This window comes from Caretta caretta, chromosome 1 (genome assembly GCF_965140235.1).
Source record: "Caretta caretta isolate rCarCar2 chromosome 1, rCarCar1.hap1, whole genome shotgun sequence".
Lineage (NCBI taxonomy): Eukaryota > Metazoa > Chordata > Testudines > Cheloniidae > Caretta > Caretta caretta.
In genome coordinates this window covers 94539375-94560621 of record NC_134206.1, presented here as the reverse complement: position 1 = coordinate 94560621, position 21247 = coordinate 94539375, and the positions used below count along the sequence as shown (strand labels likewise).

The 21247-nt window shown below is 45.9% G+C and overlaps 1 protein-coding gene across 3 annotated transcripts in view; it reads right to left on the bottom strand.

Moving 5' to 3' along the window:
- GPC5 (glypican 5) overlaps window positions 1-21247 on the bottom strand; it is a 1139255-nt gene that overhangs the window by 756446 nt on the left and 361562 nt on the right. For all 3 annotated transcript variants that reach the window (XM_075129298.1, XM_048853218.2, XM_075129300.1), the window contains exon 6: window positions 11834-11954. In XM_075129298.1, the coding sequence (XP_074985399.1) occupies window positions 11834-11954 (121 nt within the window). The remainder of the gene's footprint in view (window positions 1-11833; window positions 11955-21247) is intronic.

Sequence of the window (21247 nt, the reverse complement as noted above, 5' to 3'; positions counted from 1 at the left end):
GACAGAGGGTGGGGTCCTTGAAGCCCAATGGGAGAGGGCTGATGACAGAGACAAGTTTCCCCAGGGTGGAGAGAGCGGGTAACAGGGCAGCATTGGGTAAAAAGGGAGGAATGGAGGTGAGGCGAATGCCCAGGTCTTCTAGCGGCTCTAGGGGGACAAACACCCCCCCCCCACCGCCAGGCCCTTCTCCACCGCCTCCTGGGCGGCAGCCTCCGAAGCTAAGAAAAAAAACGACCTTTCCATACATTTTGGAGGCCGCCACAATAGCCATGGGTCCTACCACCTTCGCCAGCGCCTGCACGTACGTCTCCACGTGGGGCGAGGCGGGCAACGAACACTGTGCCTCCTGGTCAAGGTGGGGAAGGGGCCCCGGCCGCTGGTGATGGTAGTGGAGGCAGTGGGTGGGCGAGATGATGAGGCGGCAGGCAGGGGGGAGCCTGCCATCGCCCGGGCATACGTCCTGGGGGCCGGGGAAGGGACGTTCGCAGAGCTGGTGGAGGGAACAGCAGGGAGGGACACCATGGTCAATGACAAGGCCACAGCGGTATGGGGAGCCCCTGCCATGGAGGGCCTAGTGGTTTTAGCGGGTCCCTTTCCTTTCTTCCTGCCCTGGCCTTTCCAGCCAACTGGGGGGGGTTCCTAGAGTCTGGGGGGGCGGTGGATGTAGCAGCGGCAGTAATCACCCCGGTGCCTCCTGCTGCCGGTGCCCCAGCGGGGCGGTGGCAGGTGTTTTGACAGTGGTGGTGGTGGGGGGGGCTTGGGCGTTGGGCAGGGGGGTAGGTGGGGGAGGGACAACTGATGTTGTTAGACAGGCCTCGCCCCTCTCATTCCCCGCCATTGTGAGCGGGAGAGACGGGGAGACACCAGAAGGAAGAGGGGGGAGGGGAAGTAGATTAACCGCTCCTCCCTGCCGGGCTGCAGGCAGAGTGGGGGGGTACCAAATGGGTTGGACTGGAAGGAGGGAAAAAACAAAAATCGGGATCCGGTGATAGGGGCAAGCTGTGGAGTAAACAATCCGGGTGTGTGTGTGGACCCACGCATGTTTGTCCAAAGAGTCTCGTTTGGTCATCTGTTATGTCTGGTCTGAAAGGCAAAGTTCAAAGCAAACAGCTGGATCCAAAGGCAGATGGCAGGTTGCCAGCAGGGACGGACGGCGGGGGGCCATGACAGTTGTAATAATGTTGGGTGGGGGGCACCGATGGATCGGGGGGCAGCTCCGTGCCACACCCCCTGTGCCGCCACAAACGCAATTAAACCTCAGTCAAACTCCTCCCCACGAGAGTATAATTCAAAAAAATTACTCAGTCTTACGGCCCCCTCCACGATGATTTGTAGCTTCCCTGGGTGATTTCTCTGCTCTCCAGCTTGTTGGCTGTGTACCAAGGCTTCCGGCAGGCCGCGAATGTTGCAGAGATAAGAAGAAGAAATTCCGAGCTGACAGCAAAACGGCTGGGTCTGGGGGCTTCACTCCCCCCTCCGGATAGTGGGTTGGCAATCTTCCCCCCCTCCTCCAGGGGTTTCAGCTAAGGCAAAGAGCTGCGCCCAAGAGCAGGCATGGGGGGGGGGTGCTGGCGGCAAACTGGCAACCGACCAGCACTCAAACGGCAGCAAAGAAAAACGGCAACAAAACAAAACAAAAAAGCGTCTGGCCCGCTCGGAGGGCGGGGAACTAAGGCAGGGTCGAAAAGTAAGAAAAATCCAGGCCAGGGGGCTTTAGGAAAGATAGAAAGCAGACAGCTGAGGAGCAAGCGAGGGAGGTCCCATTTCCCAACAGGGAAGGTTTTAGAACAATCAGGAACCTTCTGGAGACAATTAAGACAGGCTGATTAGAACACCTGCAGCCAATCAAAAAGCTGCTAGAATCAATTAAGGAAGGCTAATCAAGGCACCTGGGTTTTAAAAAGGAGGTCACACCAGTTTGTGGTGTGCGTGTGAGGAGTTGGGAGCAAGAGGCCCTAGGAGCTGAGAGTGAGAACCCGGACTTGTAGGACTGAGGAGTACAAGCATTATCAGACCCCAGGAGGAAGGTCCTGTGGTGAGGATAAAGAAGGTGCTGGGAGGAGGCCATGGGGAAGTAGCCCAGGGAGTTGTAGCTCTCGCAGAGCTGTTCCAGGAGGCACTCCAGACAGCTGCATTCCACAGGGCCCTGGGCTGGAACCCGGAGTAGAGGGCGGGCCCGGGTTCCTCCCAGATCTTCCCAACTCCTGGTCAGACACAGGAGGAGTTGACCTGGACTGTGAATTCAGAAAAACGGCCAAGCTGAGGGCTGCCATGAAGCTCCAAGGCGAGCAAATCCGCCAATAAGTGCAAGACCCACCAAGGTAGCGCAGGAACTTTGTCACAATATACATACAGATAAGTTGGAAGTTACCATACAAACTGTGAGAGGCTAATTAGTTAAGATGAGCTATTATCAGCAGGAGAAAAAAACTTTTGTAGTGATAATCAAGATGGCCCATTTAGACTGTTGACAAGAAGGTGGGAGGATACTTTATCTTTAATTAGTTTACTGTAGAACTGGCTGCCAGCATTGTGTTTGGTGTAAGATCTGGAATATCAACTGATCTGGTCTTTTGGGACTGGGAGCAACCTGATGTGTACTTCAGTTTGTGACCTTTTATAACAAAGTCCAGTTTGTCTGGGTGGCAAGATAGACTGGAATGTCTAAGGGGACTGTCTGTGACTCCATGGTAAGACTGGTGTAGTGACCCAGGAGTTCACATTTATCACTGGTTTGGTGACATATAACTATAGAAGAAAAGGAGTACTTGTGGCACCTTAGAGACTAACCAATTTATTTGAAGTGAGCTGTAGCTCACGAAAGCTTATGCTCAAATAAACTGGTTAGTCTCTAAGGTGCCACAAGTACTCCTTTTCTTTTTGCGAATACAGACTAACACGGCTGTTACTCTGAAACCTATAACTATAGAACACGTCACCAGCTTGGGCTGTCTGCCCTGTTTTCTAACAGTCTGCCCTGAGGTAGGCACTCAAAGTTGTGAGCTACTCCAGACAGCATGACACAATGTCAGCAGTTCTGGATTCTGATCTGGATCTGGATTGGGAAGTTAGAAGATAGACTGTTTGGCGGTAGAAAAGGAAATAATTGAGCAGGGGTTAAGTAGCGAGAAGGCCCTGACAGATCATCTCCTCCCACTCACAATCACTCAACATGTCTATGGCGACAGTGTTGGAGAGTCCTGAGGGTGTATGAATATGAGGTGAGGGGTTGCCTACAGCCCAGAGATGGGTTAATCCAACCCTAAGTATGCCAAATCCTATGTTCCTGTGACTTTCTCAATACTTTTGAACGGAGCACAGTACATGATGAGGCTCTGACCCTGATTGGGAGTATGGGGGCTAACATAAATAATAAAAAAAAATCTCTAAGGAATATGATAGGTCCTGTTTTTAGTCCCACCTATCTTTTGAACTTTCATCAGCTAATAGCCTCATTATTGGTTTCAGTTTAGCTTTGTCTTTCAGCCCTGGTCTACACTAGGACTTTAGGTCGAATTTAGCAGCGTTAAATCGATTTAAACCTGCACCCGTCCACACAATGAAGCCCTTTATTTCGACTTAAAGGGCTCTTAAAATCGATTTCCTTACTCCACCCCTGACAAGTGGATTAGCGCTTAAATCGACGTTGCCAGCTCGAATTTGGGATAATGTGGACACAATTCGATGGTATTGGCCTCCGGGAGCTATCCCAGAGTGCTCCATTCTGACCGCTCTGGACAGCGCTCTCAACTCAGATGCACTGGCCAGGTAGACAGGAAAAGAACCGCGAACTTTTGAATCTCATTTCCTGTTTGGCCAGCGTGGCAAGCTGCAGGTGACCATGCAGAGCTCATCAGCACAGATGACCATGATGGAGTCCCAGAATCGCAAAAGAGCTCCAGCATGGACCGAACGGGAGGTACGGGATCTGATCGCTGTTTGGGGAGAGGAATCCGTGCTATCAGAACTCCGTTCCAGTTTTCGAAATGCCAAAACCTTTCTGAAAATCTCCCAGGGCATGAAGGACAGAGGCCATAACAGGGACCCGAAGCAGTGCCGCGTGAAACTGAAGGAGCTGAGGCAAGCCTACCAGAAAACCAGAGAGGCGAACAGCCGCTCTGGGTCAGAGCCCCAAACATGCCACTTCTATGATGAGCTGCATGCCATTTTAGGGGGTTCAGCCACCACTACCCCAGCCGTGTTGTTTGACTCCTTCAATGGAGATGGAGGCAATACGGAAGTAGGTTTTGGGGACGAAGAAGATGATGATGAGGAGGAGGTTGTAGATAGCTCACAGCAAGCAAGTGGAGAAACCGGTTTTCCCAACAGCCAGGAACTGTTTCTCACCCTAGACCTGGAGCCAGTACCCCCCGAACCCACCCAAGGCTGCCTCCTGGACCCAGCAGGCGGAGAAGGGACCTCTGGTGAGTGTACCTTTTAAAATGCTATACATGGTTTAAAAGCAAGCATGTGAAAGGATTACTTTGCCCTGGCATTTGCGGTTCTCCTAGATGTAGTCCTAAAGCCTTTGCAAAAGGTTTCTGGGGAGGGCAGCCTTATTTCGTCCTTCATGGTAGGACACTTTACCACTCCAGGCCAGTAACACGTACTCGGGAATCACTGTAGAACAAAGCATTGCAGTGTATGTTTGCTGGCATTCAACCAAAATCCGTTCTTTATCTCTCTGTGTTATCCTCAGGAGAGTGAGATATAATTCATGGTCACCTGGTTGAAATAGAGTGCTTTTCTTCAGGGGACACTCAGAGGAGCCCATTCCTGCTGGGCTGTTTGCCTGTGGCTAAACAGAAATGTTCCCCGCTGTTAGCCACAGGGAGGGGGGAAGGTTGAGGGGGTAGTCACGTGGTGGGAGGAGGCAAAATGCCACCTTGTAACGAAAGCACATGTGCTATGTATGTAATGTTAACAGCAAGGTTTACCCTGAAAGACTGTAGCCACTGTTTTATAAAATGTGTCTTTTTAAATACCGCTGTCCCTTTTTTTTTCTCCACCAGCTGCATGTGTTTCAATGATCACAGGATCTTCTCCTTCCCAGAGGCTAGTGAAGCTTAGAAAGAAAAAAAAACGCACTCGCGATGAAATGTTCTCCGAGCTCATGCTGTCCTCCCACACTGACAGAGCACAGACGAATGCGTGCAGGCAAATAATGTCAGAGTGCAGGAAAGCACAAAATGACCGGGAGGAGAGGTGGAGGGCTGAAGAGAGGAAGTGGCGGGCTGAAGACAGGGCTGAAGCTCAAAGGTGGCGGCAGCGTGATGAGAGGAGGCAGGATTCAATGCTGAGGCTGCTGCAGGACCAAACCAGTATGCTCCAGTGTATGGTTGAGCTGCAGCAAAGGCAGCTGGAGCACAGACTGCCACTGCTGCCCCTCTGTAACCAACCGCCCTCCTCCCCAAGTTCCATAGTCTCCACACCCAGACGCCCAAGAACGCAGTGGGGGGGCCTCCGGCCAACCAGCCACTCCACCACAGAGGATTGCCCAAAAAAAAGAAGGCTGTCATTCAATAAATTTTAAAGTTGTAAACTTTTAAAGTGCTGTGCTTAAAGTGCTGTGTGGCATTTTCCTTCCCTCCTCCACCACCCCTCCTGGGCTACCTTGGTAGTCATCCCCCTATTTGTGTGATGAATGAATAAAGAATGCATGACTGTGAAGCAGCAATGACTTTATTGCCTCTGCAAGCAATGATTAAAGGGAGGAGGGGAGGGTGGTTAGCTTACAGGGAAGTAGAGTGAACCAAGGGGCGGGGGGTTTCATCAAGGAGAAACAAACAGAACTTTCACACCGTAGCCTGGCCAGTCATGAAACTGGTTTTCAAAGCTTCTCTGATGCGTACCGCGCCCTCCTGTGCTCTTCTAACTGCCCTGGTGTCTGGCTGCGCGTAACCAGCAGCCAGGCGATTTGCCTCAACCTCCCACCCCGCCATAAACGTCTCCCCCTTACTCTCACAGATATTGTGGAGCACACAGCAAGCAGTAATAACAGTGGGAATATTGGTTTCGCTGAGGTCTAAGCGAGTCAGTAAACTGCGCCAGCGCGCCTTTAAACGTCCAAATGCACATTCTACCACCATTCTGCACTTGCTCAGCCTGTAGTTGAACAGCTCCTGACTACTGTCCAGGCTGCCTGTGTACGGCTTCATGAGCCATGGCATTAAGGGGTAGGCTGGGTCCCCAAGGATACATATAGGCATTTCAACATCCCCAACAGTTATTTTCTGGTCTGGGAATAAAGTCCCTTCCTGCAGCTTTTGAAACAGACCAGAGTTCCTGAAGATGCGAGCATCATGCACCTTTCCCGGCCATCCCACGTTGATGTTGGTGAAACGTCCCTTGTGATCCACCAGAGCTTGCAGCACTATCGAAAAGTACCCCTTGCGGTTTATGTATTCGGCGGCTTGGTGCTCCGGTGCCAAGATAGGGATATGGGTTCCGTCTATAGCCCCACCACAGTTAGGGAATCCCATTGCAGCAAAGCCATCCACTATGACCTGCACATTTCCCAGGGTCACTACCCTTGATATCAGCAGATCTTTGATTGCGTGGGCTACTTGCATCACAGCAGCCCCCACAGTAGATTTGCCCACTCCAAATTGATTCCCAACTGACCGGTAGCTGTCTGGCGTTGCAAGCTTCCACAGGGCTATCGCCACTCGCTTCTCAACTGTGAGGGCTGCTCTCATCTTGGTATTCATGCGCTTCAGGGCAGGGGAAAGCAAGTCACAAAGTTCCATGAAAGTGCCCCTACGCATGCGAAAGTTTTGCAGCCACTGGGAATCGTCCCAGACCTGCAACACTATGCGGTCCCACCAGTCTGTGCTTGTTTCCCGAGCCCAGAATCGGCGTTCCACAGCATGAACCTGCCCCATTAGCACCATGATGCATGCATTGTCAGGGCCCATGCTTTCAGAGAAATGTGTGTCCATGTCCTGATCACTCACGTGACCGCGCTGACGTCGCCTCCTCGCCCGGTATCGCGTTGCCATGTTCTGGTGCTGCATATACTGCTGGATAATGTGCTCCTAATTGCCAAAGTGAGCTGAGCGGCCTCCATGCTTGCCTTGGTATGGCGTCCGCACAGAAAAAAGGCGCGGAACGATTGTCTGCCGTTGCTCTGACGGAGGGAGGGGCGAATGATGACACGGCTTACAGGGTTGGCTTCAGGGAGCTAAAATCAACAAAGGGTGTGCCTGTACATCAAGGAGTATTTCAGGTAGGACTGCACGGAGGGTTCCAATAAGAAATGGTGCACCTAAGTTATCGTTGTTATTGGAACAAGGAGGTTAGCCTGGCCTCTGATTGATACATGGCTAGATTTACCTCGCTGCACCTTCTCTGTGAGTGACTGCAGTGTGATCTAGACAGGGGAGGAGGCAAATGAGTACAAAACAAATCTGGTCTATTTCTTGTTCTGACCCACTCCATCTATCTTTTACATCTTTGGCTGGCAGCAGACAGTGCAGAAGGACTGCATGCCATCCACATCTCATGGCTGCTCGGCAGAAGATGGTACAGTACGACTGCTAGCCATCTTCATCTCTTGCCTGCCTGGCATAAGATGGTACAATACGACTGCTAGCAATCCTCATCTCTTGCCTGCCTGGCAGAAGATGGTACAGTACGACTGCTAGCAGTCCGTATCGCCTGCCTGCTCACCATAAGACGGTTCAATAGGACTGACTGCAGGACTAAAGAGAATGACCTGGTCAAGTCACTCCAAATGTAGTCCCTGCGCCCATGTCTGCCCAGGCGCTCCCAGCCGACGTGGCCAGGAGCACCTCGGACACGACGAGGACGACTACCAATCGTATTGCATCGTCTGCTGCCAGAAGGCAATGGGTTGCTGCTACTGTGCAGCAAAGCCGTACCGCGTCTGCCAGCACCCAGGAGACATAGGGTGACGGTTACCTGAGCTGGCTCCATGCTTGCCGTGGTATGGCGTCTGCACAGGTAACTCAGGAAAAAAGGCGCGAAATGATTGTCTGCCCTTGCTTTCACGGAGGGAGGGAGGGAACGGGGGCCTGACGACACGTACCCAGAAGCACCCGCGACAATGTTTTAGCCCCATCAGAGTGCTCCATTGTGACTGCTCTGGACAGCACTCTCAGATGCCCGATTGTTTGCCATTGCTCTGACGCTGGGAGGGGCGCTTACAGGGTTGGCTTCAGGGAGCTAAAATCAACAAAGGGGGTGGCTTTACATCAAGGAGTATTTCAGGCAGGACTTCACGGAGGGTTCCAATAAGAAATGGTGCACCTAAGTTATTGTCCTTATTGGAACAAGAAGGTTAGCCTGGCCTCTGATTGATACATGGCTAGATTTACCTCGCTGCACCTTCTCTGTGAGTGACTGCAGTGTGATCTAGAAGAATGAGTCCCCTAGACAGGGGAAGGGGGGGAAGCAAATGAGTACAAAACAAATCTGGTCTATTTCTTGTTTTGATCCACTCCATCTATCTTTTACATCTTTGGCTGGCAGCAGACGGTGCAGAAGGACTGCATGCCATCCACATCTCATGGCTGCTCGGCAGAAGATGGTACAGTGCGACTGCTAGCAGTCCGTATCGCCTGCCCGCTCACCATAAGACGGTTCAATAGGACTGACTGCAGGACTAAAGAGAATGACCTGCTCAAGTCACTCCAAATTTAGTCCCTGCGCCCATGTCTGCCCAGGCGCTCCTGATCGACCTCACAGAGGCAACCAGGAGCACCTCAGACATGACGATGACGGCTACCAGTCGTACTGTACCGTCTGCTGCCACAAGGCAAGGGGTTGCTGCTACTGTGTAGCAATGCCGTACCGCGTCTGCCAGCACCCAGGAGACATAGGGTGACGGTTACCTCAGCGGGCTCCATGCTTGCCGTGGTATGGCGTCTGCACAGGTAATTCAGGAAAAAAGGCGCGAAATGATTGTCTGCCCTTGCTTTCACGGGGGGAGGGAGGGAGCGGGGGGCTGACGATATGTACCCAGAACCACCCGTGACAATGTTTTAGCCCCATCAGGATTTGGGATCTCAACCCAGAATTCCAATGGGCAGCGGAGACTGCGGGAACTGTGGGATAGCTACCCACAGTGCAATGCTCCGGAAGTCGACTCTAGCCTCGGTACTGTGGAAGCGCTCTGCCGAGTTAATGCACTTAATGCACTTAGAGCATTTTCTGTGGGGACACACACACTCGAATATATAAAACCGATTTCTAAAAAAACGACTTCTATAAATTCGACCTAATTTCGTAGTGTAGACATACCCTCAGTAACAGTACCAGCAGCACTAACGCTGCTGGATTCTGATCTTACACATAAATCTGGTGTATCACAGATCAGGATCTCTTTGGTTGTGTTTACACAGGACTTCTATTAATGGAATGTCTTGCTAGTAGTGGCTCTCCTGGGCCTTATAGGATAGGCAAATATAAAACACTGTACATGGCACACTCAAGCCATGATCTTCATGTCTTTTAGACTAGCTTTTAGACTTGACTAGAAACAACTAGACACAGTATGGAAATGCTATGGCAGAAGCTTCATAAGGAATGAACATATCTTCCATGTCTGACCCTCTGACCCATCAGGTAGAGAAAGCAGAGAAAAATATGTGGTGTCACCCTATTACCCTCACTAATATTCTGACCCTTATGGATTTTAAGGGTGAAGTGAAAAGGAGGACTTGTGGCACCTTAGAGACTAACAAATTTACTAGAGCATAAGCTTTCGTGAGCTACAGCTCACTTCATTGGATGCATTCAGTGGAAAATATAGTGAGGAGATTTTATATACACAGAGAACATGAAACAATGGGTTTACCATATACACTGTAACAAGAGTGACCAGGAAAGGTGAGCTATTACCAGTGGAGGAGGGGAGACCTTTTACAATCTTAAATTCTAAATATTCCCTTTCTTCCAAAAGATACAAAGCAAGTGGCCTGATTTTCAGAACTGCATAACGCACAAATCAACATGCAAAACTGCATCTCTTTTGCATGCACAATTGCGACTACATGGATATACATGAAATAGTTCCACACACAAATGAGAATTTATGCATCAAACTGTCAATTTGTGTTCACAATTGTGATGATGATAGTAGTTGTGTGTTTAGATTAGGTGGACAAATATACACACTCATCCCTTTTACGGACGCATTTCCATATGCATAGTTCTAAAAGCCAGATCAAGTATCTTTTTTTGTTTTTAATGCTAAATTAGTCCATGAGGCTTCTCCACTGTTGTAACATAACTTGGAAACAGTGCTGGACTACAGCATGCAAAGGTCTGACTTTTCTGTACTGGAAGGTACCGTCCAGTCCATTAAATCTCCCTTGTTTAATCTCTCAGGCTGGTCCAAAATGAGTTCAAAAAGTGACTCATCCTTTTTATATCACATAGGACAAAAAGATGGTCTTTTATATTTGATTTCCTAATTCACAGTAAATGATACAGAATAAGCTTTCTCTGCAGGTTCATCAGGCTTTTCATCTAGTGAAAAATAGTTACATATTGTAATCCTGAGTCCCCAAAGTATTTGCTGTTTTCTTTATTCCCCAGCCCTATTTCCATACTCATAGCTGCAAGAAAAGAAAGATGTCTCACAGAAAGGCAGTGTCTGTGTGCTATGTAAATTATTAAATCCTTCTATACAAGATCTGCTCTGCTCTTGCAAGTATTGGAAGAGAAAGCACTGGAAACATAATGCATTATAATAGAATTGTTCCTGCCAACCACTTTAGACCTTCAGACTGATCCTCAGGGTAGAACCTAACACATTAAGCTATACAGGGCACATTTAGTATCAAAATAGGGCACTCCTGACAGATGAAAGGCCTTGAGGCTTAAACATAACTGTCTGCAATCTTTTTCCATCAGAGAGTAATTTGTAGTGCTTAATTAATTCTTGGCATTCCTTTGGAGGCAAAATAGTACTTACTTTCACACCATTTTAAGAAAAAAATAGAAAAGACTAGAGATAACAGCATGCTTCAGTTGGCAAGAAAAAGGGTAATTTTTTGTTAATGGAAAGAAAGGACTAATTTTATTTGAGCTTGAATCTTTATACCACTGCAGCTACAAAACCTTGAGTAATATGGATGAAATCCTGGTCCCAAAGTCAGTGGCAAAACTCCCTGCATTTCAGGCAATCTTAGCATACCTCTATAGCCGCAATATTTTTTGGACACATTACAACACCACAGTTCTGCTTTCACAAAATGTAAATAACCACCATATAAAAGCTTAAATCTCAAGGGCTTACCCGAACATGTGTTATGAGATCATACATATCAAATACTGTAGCAAGTATTATGCAAATTTCCCAACATATCCAACCTTCTCTGCTGTCAGTAAAGTAGAAAATCTCACAGCCAGACCTTGAGGTCTGGAAAGAGGTGAATTTAGCAGGATGGTGGTTTGTTTGTTTTTTAATGTGTACCATTATTTCTTATTAATGATATTACACAGTGATTAACATGCTTAAAATTCTCCAACTGAGAATCAGACTCATGCTTAGAATCCCCGCACTTATTGCAATGCTGAGTTGCAATCTCAGCTCACAGGTACAGATGGCCCAGCTGACAGACTCTCACTTCTAGCTCTCATCTACCATATGCAAAGATTTTAACTAAATCATTATTAATAATTGGGGTTTAAATATTTTATGCCAGGACTTACACAGTTTCTGGTGGGAATACTCAATTACTGAGTTCTGACTTGAATTAACAAATCAGTTCTAATGTACAGCAATTCACATTTGTTCAGCACCAAGATTATCTTAATTTACATGGTGATGGCTTTAACATATAATATACACAAAAAATCTTACCTGGATAATGTGTTTCAGTTTATCAATAATTTGATTTATTACAGGATCTGTTCCTTTCACTTTTACTTCTGGATTCGCAGACTGAGCTTTGATTCCACTGCCAACCACACGGTGGGTGTAGCTAATATAACAAAGAAATATGTTTTAGTAAACTGATGTAACTTCTTCAGGTAATGTACTTACCTGTAAATACTAGCTGACACAACCTCAATTGGTACTGGCATTCCATTTTAATGACTGCATGTTTATTTTGTTCATGTAGGCTTTGTAACCAGAAAGTTACATTGTATGGTAAAATTGATATATTTTACAAAGTTGTGATATGATTTTTTCTTTTTTTGTTATTTCTGAACCGTTTGTAATAAGAAAAATAAATGTGAAAATAAGAATTGTAACTGGACAAGCATGAACATTATACCATTCTGTGACCTTTTTATTTTAAGTGCATGAGAATTGACCCTTGCTCTACATTTCTATCGCAGCAATATTCTGCCAGCTGTTAATCAACAAGGAAAGTAAAAGAATCCTCTGGACATTCTATCACAGAGATGTCAAATGCCCAAATTCCACCTGCTAGATGTGCATGTGGTGGGTCAGCATGACATTTTCAAATTCTGCAGAATCTCAGTTTTCATTGTAAATAATTTCTTGTCCTCTTGGTTTCAAAGAGAACTTTCCAAATATGAAGTGTACGTGAACAGGTAGTGTTGTTTGCCTGAATTTGCAGCCAGCCAGAAACAATAGCTTTGAGGGGTGTGGATTCCCTTTCTGTTGTTGATATAATTGGGATATTATTAACTCTAAAGTCTGATGAGGATCCTTTAATGTCAACTGTAACTATTTAACTGATGATCACTTTGGCAGGTGGAATGGAAGACAGGTTGCAAGTGAAGCCCATGGAGCATGGGAATTGGTGCAAAGAACAGACGACGTACAAAGAGAGGGAAGATGGAAAGAAACAGTTTGGGGATCAGGGTGTGAGTGTGATGGTTAGAGTCAGAACCGGGGTCAACGTCAGGTGCCAAGCCAAAGATCACAGCCTGGATTAACAGTAGGGTGTATGAGCAGGCACCTGGAGCAAGGTAAGAAAGCAGGAACCAGGAATGACCCACAATTCTCAGCTGTCTCCCTGGAGACAGATCATCTGTTCATGAAGTGCTGATGCCTCTTGGGGTATAGGGAACTCCGCTGGGTCCATTCTTGGCTGGGCCCACTTGAAGATATTGGTAGTGGTCCAAGCAATCTGTAGGGACAAGGGCATGGATGGTTAAAGTCCAAAATGGAGGTTGGGTGTAGGAGCAGGTACCTGGAGAAAGACAGGAAAGGAGAAACTGGTAACAGACAGGGGTCTGGGATAAAGAGGACCTAAATAAGGACCTGAATAAGGTAGGATGCAGGACCAAGACAAGGCAGGAGTCAAGAAAATAGACTGGGTCCATAGAAGCATACAGCCAGTGATTCACCCAGTTAGTTACATAATTCCCATGCTTCTTTCTGGCTTAGGTAGTGTGTCCTAGCCAACCAGAATATTCCTAAGCAGGGCCTTTTGTGAGCTAGAGCTTGCTAGCTCCCTTCTCTACTAGTTTGGGTGAGGTGGTGTCTGAACACTGCCTTGGGACCTAGGGGGCTGGGTTTGAAGCCCATAATCCCTCACGTGGAGATAGGAAGATTAGGAAGAAAGGGGGGAAAGAGCAGAAATAGCAGTGATAAAAGCGGGCATATTTTCCCACTGAATGATGCTCAGTAAGGTGCTGAACAAATAAATTATAACAACTAAAAGTTCAATTACTATACAAAGCCATGTTCCATACTTGATATTTGTGCAAATATCCCATTGACATCTGTGCTGTGGATGGAGGGCAACGTGTACTCCTAAATGTACACCACAGCCCAAGGACCATAATTAAAAATGGTATTTCACTTTCTCCAGAGAATGAGTTTAATACCTTTGTACTAGTGGGACCCTGAGGCCTCTTTCAATCTCAAAAAGGGAAAGGAACTTGCCTTTCTGTTCATAATGGAAAATATTATACTCAATAGCTACTAGGATATTTTTCTGTGAGTTATGATTTCTGCAAACATTGAAAAATCTGAACTCACATAGGGGCACACTGGACTAGATTCAGTGGTATGCTCGAGCTGACTGATCCTGCAAGTCAGTGGCAAAGTGATGTGAATGGTGCAGGACCAAGGCTCCGCTGATTTGCACCTAATGAATCTGGTTCATTTTGTTTCACATTGAAAGGACTGAATGAGAACTCAGGACCTTCAGAATTTGGCTCTGCATGAATTAGTTTTGTATGGACTCCGTCAGGTTTCAATTTCTTTTGTATTTGTTCAAGTTCATTGTAGGTAAATATAATATTAAAATTACATACATTGGTAATGTTGAACAGCGAGGGGAATTAAGGCATACAGCTGTTCTATTGGAATGTGGTATTTGAATTTCTTCTTCTTCTTCTTGTTTTTTACAAAAAGGAAATCAAAGACACTGTAAAAGTTTGATATTCTCTATACAATGGCATTTAGGTTTCTACCAGACAGTGCTTTGTACCCAAGTAAGTACTGGGGGAAATATCTGAAACAGTCAGTTTAATGGAATGCATGTAACGTATGCAGCACAGCTGCTAAACTTGGGGGAATATCAGGATAAATTATTTTATCAATATCATAAACCTTGTAGCTGGTCCTGTTACTGGACCTCCACCATCCTCTTCTCACATGAGATTTAAGGGAATGTGGGAAGAGGGCTGTCAACTTGCTGTATCAGACATTAGGAAGGCCAAAGCCATTCTCCGGCAGTGTTAGGGGATGCCTTCCCCTAAGTCTACCAATTCAAGTTTATTGGGTAACTAGACCCCATCTGTAATGAGTACCTAGATTGGCCACCTGTCACCAGGAGGTGCCAGCAACTAGCTTATCTGTCTCTCTCTCCCCCTTACCCTCTCCAAACACCGACAGATGGGTTCGCAGATAGTTAATTCCTTCCCTAGCATCAGCCAAAAATATATCTACTCTCCAGCTGGAGATGTACCCCATCATCTCTAAAGAAGTTGGATACCAAATAGCATGAGGTATTTTGGTGTGTAATCACTGATCCTCCCCATTCATGTACAGATTTAGCCACCTCCTGATTCACACCTCTTCTGGCACACCTAAATGCCATTGCCAACATGGGGAGGTCTCTCCACTGCAGCATTTCATACCAGTCTGCAGTCACTCCTGGAAAGGGGGGGGGGAATTCTGATTCTGAACAGAAATTTCCCTAAATTTCTGTTCCTTAATGATTATGTTAGTCCCTTTACAAAATCCAACCCAGGTGTACAACAACAATGTCTGCTGCCTTCTGCCTGGGAATCAAAATGTATGAGAGGGGCATCAGTGGTCTTTCTTGCCACTGACAAGGAAGTGAACCTTCAGTGGAACTGGCAGCCTGCCTGTGGGCCCAACACCTGCAGACCCAACACTGGCTCTCATGAACCCTTCCATTGCGCCTCCATCTATGCCACTCAGAGCAGTCTCTCTGTTAAACTTCTAGGGGCAACTGATCACCCTCTTGTGGGCTAAATGCACTATATGATGCCCACACATAAAGTCATAACTCCGGTGACCCATACACTTCATCCCAAAGGAAAGCATAAACAGAAAGCATTTAGCACACAGATACACCACAGAATTATCTTTCCTGACAGGAGCCCCAGTATGTTTGTACGAATTTGGAGGCCACCACTTGTTGAGTAAAATCTGTTTCTGACCTGTTTTATGTAATGTCCATCTTGGATTTGTAAAAGGACAGCTAAGCCTCCATCTTGGATACCCTTCTCCTCAGATGATTTAGTGCCCTTTCAGCCTTTTTCAAATCAAGGAGGGGAAAGGTCAGGGCAGTTAGGGTCATGTGACAGCCATAATCTGCCTAGCAACTGCAGGTTATTTCGTGAGTGTCACGTCTGTCACTCAGGGCTGTCCATCTGAGTGGCAGCCAATGTCCCACACCGTTCAGCTAGCTGCGAGGAGCCCCAGAGGGACTAGGACTCATAGGACTTTGGATTCTTGGTCTCTATTAACATACTTGCACTCAACTGCTACACACTATTAGTGAGTGAATACTTGCACTGATCTACGAGGTCAAGCAGAGACTGCATGGCCAAGCACTGAAGACCTATGTGAGGGAGAAGATCTGCCCAAGAGGGAGTAGACCTGCCCAGAGTACCTGTCCAGAGAGAGAAGAATACCGAGTTCCTGAGTTCCAGTTTGGTGTCCTGTGCCCCTGATTTTCACCACTATCCCTTTCGGTATCCTGAGTTTTTGTGATTGTGTCCCTGTCTTCAGGATATGGTATTGTAATACTCATTGTGGTTTTCCTCTGTTTTACATCCATAGGTTAAGAGGGTTTAAGGGCTATGAGCTTCATGCTCTGGTAACTGTTAACAACCGAGTGTGTCTTGCTTATGTTGTTTATTGTCTGAAGGGGGTCCTTGTCTAATTTACTGACTAGTGGCATAATAAATATTTGTGTGTTACATCTTATTCTGCCTCTGTCTTAATAAATCACCCGATGATAGATGCAGGATGGGGTGTGATCTGCAGACAGCCCATCTTCTGATCTGTGTAGACCATAGTTACACTGTTTTGGGCTAACACTCTGTTAGGCATCTATTTCTGTGCTGTGGATGTAACCATTCCAATCCTGATATAATGGGATCCCAATTCATCAGGGGACCTCAACAATATACATTCTTTGACATCACCATGAACTGAAGTTTCCTTTTCTGAGGAAACTCATTTCCCCTTGAAAAAAGAGTGGTCTGGCACCAGAAGCCTCAACGTTATTTAAGTCTGTACTGCCTTAACAGAGCCAATCCCAGCCTTCTCACACTCTTGAAATACTATGGCTCAGCTTGCCAGCCATTAATTGTTTTTCCCTCCTCTCTCTCTTCTACCTTGACAATCAGAGTTCGTGTTGTATCTCTTCCCCCCACTCCCCCACCACGACCACCATTGCAATGCCAGTCAGCCTCACCTCAGTCCCTGGAAAAATCATGGAGCAGGTCCTCAAGGAATCAATTCTGAAGCCCTTAGAGGAGAGGAAAGTGAGTAGGAACAGTCAGCATGGATTCACCAAGGGCAAGTCATGCCTGACTAACCTAATTGCCTTCTATGATGAGCTAACTGGCTCTGTGGATGATGGGAAAGCAGTGGACATGTTATTCCTTGACTTTAGCAAAGCTTTTGATATGGTCTCCCACAGTATTCTTGCCAGCAAGTTAAAGAAGTATGGGCTGGATGAATAGACTATAAGGTAGACAAAAAGCTGGCTAGATCGTCGGGCTCAACGGGTAGTGATCAATGGCTCCATGTCTAGTTGGCAGCTGGTATCAAGAGGAGTGCCCCAAGGGTCGGTCCTGGGGCCGTTTTGTTCAATATCTTCATTAATGATCTGAAAGATGTCATGGATTGCACCCTCAGCAAGTTTGCAGATGACACTAAACTGGGAGGAGTGGTAGATACGCTGGAGAGTAGGGATAGGATACAGAGGGCCCTAGACTAATTGGAGGATTGGGCCAAAGAAATCAGATGAGGTTCAACAAGGACAAGTGCAGAGTCCTGCACTTAGGACGGAAGAATCCCATGCACCGCTACAGACTAGGGACCAAGTGGATAGGCAGCAGTTCTGCAGAAAAGGACTTAGGGCAGGGGTCCCCAACGCGGTGCCTATGGGTGCAATGGTGCCCGCCAGGGCAGTTGTGTGCGCCCGCAGGACACAGCGCCACCAAAATGCTGCTGCCAAGCGCGGCCACCTGAGAATCACCCACCAAAATGCGTTGTTGTTTCTCGGCAGGATTTCAGCAGCGAGGCTTCTTTCTGCTGCCACTTCTCGGCGGCATTTCAGCGGCAGGGTGTTTGGCGCCCGCCACAGCCTGTTGGGAATAGGAATGTGATATTCCCACAGAAAGGTTGGGGACCACTGACCTAGGGGTTACAGTGGACGATAAGCTGTTGAATTCTTTATGAGCCCTGAGGGATCACCCCTCCACATAGGTGCTGGAACTAGGGGCTAGTTTCAAACCTAGCTTGAAGTGGTTTCCATCATATACAGTTTGGTTCAATGGCTCTCAGCACCCCCACCATAAAAATTGTTCAGCACCACTGTCAGTCCTCCAAAATCCAAACTAAACTCTGCTACCACACAGCAGTGGGGGCAGACAAGCCAAGAGAGTGCTTTTCTCTCTGGCTCTTGCTGCTGCTCCCTGCCCTGCACATGCTCTCACTCTGTGGTGGGGAAGGAAGAGCTTAGCCAGAAAATCAACCACCTTGCCCCCCACTCACCCGAGCCCACTCACCCCAGCCAAGAAGAAACTTCCACTAGGGGAAACATCTACACTTGCTGTCTGCTGTGTGTCCTGCCACTGGGTTGCCAGCCTCTACATGAGTTCTCCACTGCTGCCCTGGCTACCTCTGTTGTTACTCTAGAGTGATTTCAGGACAGTCTTTGCTGGAACCCTTCTGGTTACTTTGAGTCACCTGGGGACCTCCAACCTCACATGGGGGTCCCTGCAGCCTCCTCTGTTAATTCAGGATTAACAGAGGGGCTCAGACCCACCCCACATGCATAGAGGCCAATGGCTTACCAGAGCCCCACTGGCCAGCCTACCAGGTGATGCTTTCCTCTCACTCCCAGCCCTGACGGATAGGAAGAGACCCTTAAAGGAGTCACTACCCTCTTTTCTCACCAGTCCAGACAAACATTCCGTACCTTTGAGGTTGCAGGTTACTTGAAGCAGTGTGAGTTTTAAACAATTCAAGGCTTCTTCAACTGGTATGTAAAGGTAATCAGATTGTCATACCAGGATTTGTATTACTCTACTAAATGGATGGCAATATTCCAGTGTTGATATAACTCTAAACATGGAGAAATAAAAATAAAAGAACAAAACTCATGTGGACTGAATGAAAAGGATATTATTCAGTTTTGGCAGGCTATCAAAGAAAGTATTTTTTACTGATTTGACAACATGAAGTGTAATTATCTTTGTGTGCCAGGTCACAGTGTAAAGTGCTGAAAGATCCTTTTCATGTTTTGCTACATTGCTGAATGATACATGCAGGAGCACAGAACTCAAAAATGTTCATTTATACAGCATGTTGCAGTAAAATGATCTCCATGGAACAAAATCTTTCCCACAGAGGAAGTCCTAGAATATTTAAGTTCTATTAACTTTTATTGAAAGTTGTGGGTTTGAACATTTTACACACAAACTATCCTTTCATTCTTGGACTTTTTGTAAGTAAAAACACTGATAAATTACAAGGTGCATTGAAATATTTTGTTTCTTTCTTTCTCTGGGTGCCTACTGAGACAATTCTATAAAGCATTGTTTGATTGATACTGGCCTTAAAGATAAGTTTATAAAATTTAACGTTGCCCTATAATATTTACCATTGTGTTTCATGAAAAAAGGCATTTTTTTCTTTGCAAAAATTATAGACTTATTTATTCTTCTTTTATTTTTCAAACATTATTCAATTTAATTAACAAATGTCTATAAATTTAAGATCTACTGACATTTTTAATGTGGAATAAATGATCTGTCAAAAGTAAATGAGCTATTGGGAATCTTACCATGGTACATAAAACTTCATCATGGTAGACTTTCATTTACATGCAAAATATGTTCCCCTCAAGTTGGAAAAAAAATTGAATCATAGACTATTGGTTGAGAGACTTCTCTCATTATAAAATTGTAATAAGGCACTAATCACTTTCCGTTGCTTGTATTCCTAATGTACAAGTAATGGAAAAAAACATTTTAAGGAGCCCCACAGAGGTAACTTGACTTGAAAAAATGTGGCTCAGAGTTGAATCCCAGGGGACAGGGGGAGTGACAAATTTCTTGTTAGAGAAATAGTAGACCTGCCATCTGTGCTCATTTCTTTTGTGCAAGCATAGTAATGTATCACATCAGTTTAACAGCAGACTTGGTCCCCAAGTACTATTCATTTTCATCAACACTGGAAAAAAGCAAGCACTGATACATTTGAATTATATAAACATGTTTTAAAATGATGATTAACAAGTTTCCAATTCTCAGAGTTCAATATATGAATATTCATATAAAGTTCTGATAAATCTCTATCGTAGATATGAAAATAGCTGGTAGATACTTACCTTTGATTGTACCAATAACCCGGTTAGCAGGTAAGGTCAGACCCTATTAGCTATCACTTATTTCATGGTGAACTCAGTTGAAAGGTTATAAAATGTATGTGAATTCTTTTAAGAATCAGACATTTTAGATGTGCTGCCACTGTACCTCTGTATTTCCTTACCACTTCAAATTACATTCTGAATTACATTGTGATGACAGCAAAATACAGATACATCATCTACTGGGCTTGATTTTCACTCTCCTACACCAGCTCTATGGACTTATAACACTGTAAAATGGATGGAACTGAGGCCCATTACAACTGAAGATGCATCTGAGCCAGGAAGTTTTGATCCAGATTCAAACATCCCTACAGTTCATTCCCCAAAAGTGATGAGTTTTTGCTTCAGGCCCACCACTCTTCAAAGATGTTACACATCTAACCGTGAATTTTACTTTAGTGCTAAGATTTTTGAAATTGGTGATCACTACTGGATAAACTTCTGGTGTAGTTTTTCTTAATTAGGATATTTTTTTACTAGATACAGTCAATTAGGTTCTGATTTTTATTTACAGTGTTTGTCCATCTAGTGAAAAACAAAGTACAATGTTTAAAAATTCATGGTTTTACTTTGGAATGTAAACAACAAAAACAGTATGCTTAGTCAGCAGAGGTCTGTAACACTGAGTGTCCATGACCAAAGTGTACATCTTTATTCCTGGCACAGAAGAGCTCCATGGGGTTCTTACTAATCTGGTGCAGCCAGGTTAATCACAGGTCGTGAGGAGGCAATGTCTCCTCCTGACCACAAGTCTGATCTTCAGAGTTCAATGTGTGGGGACTTTGTCTCTGAGGTAGGCAACATGACCAAAAAGGGCCAGCCAGAGATTGCCAAAGATTACTTCAGTCCTCTGGAGACCAGTTCTCAATAATACAATACAATGATCCCTATTATTGATAAAGTCAAACTGTCAATAGTCACTGCCAGAAATGCATATGAAATTACTCCAGCCCTCTGATGTCTTGTTTAAGCAATAGCCATGTTTCAGATCCATATATGAGAATTGGAAGTATATAGGTTTGGTAAATTCATACTTTTCTATATAGTTTCACCTTGTTTTGGCTCCAGACCTTATGCAAGTCCTTCATGGTTGAAACTGCTAAACCACTTCTCCTTTGGATGTCTACAGTTGGCTGCATTCATTTGACAGTTTGCTGCCTATATCGATGAAGATATCCAGTACTTCCATAATCTGTCCAGAAGCA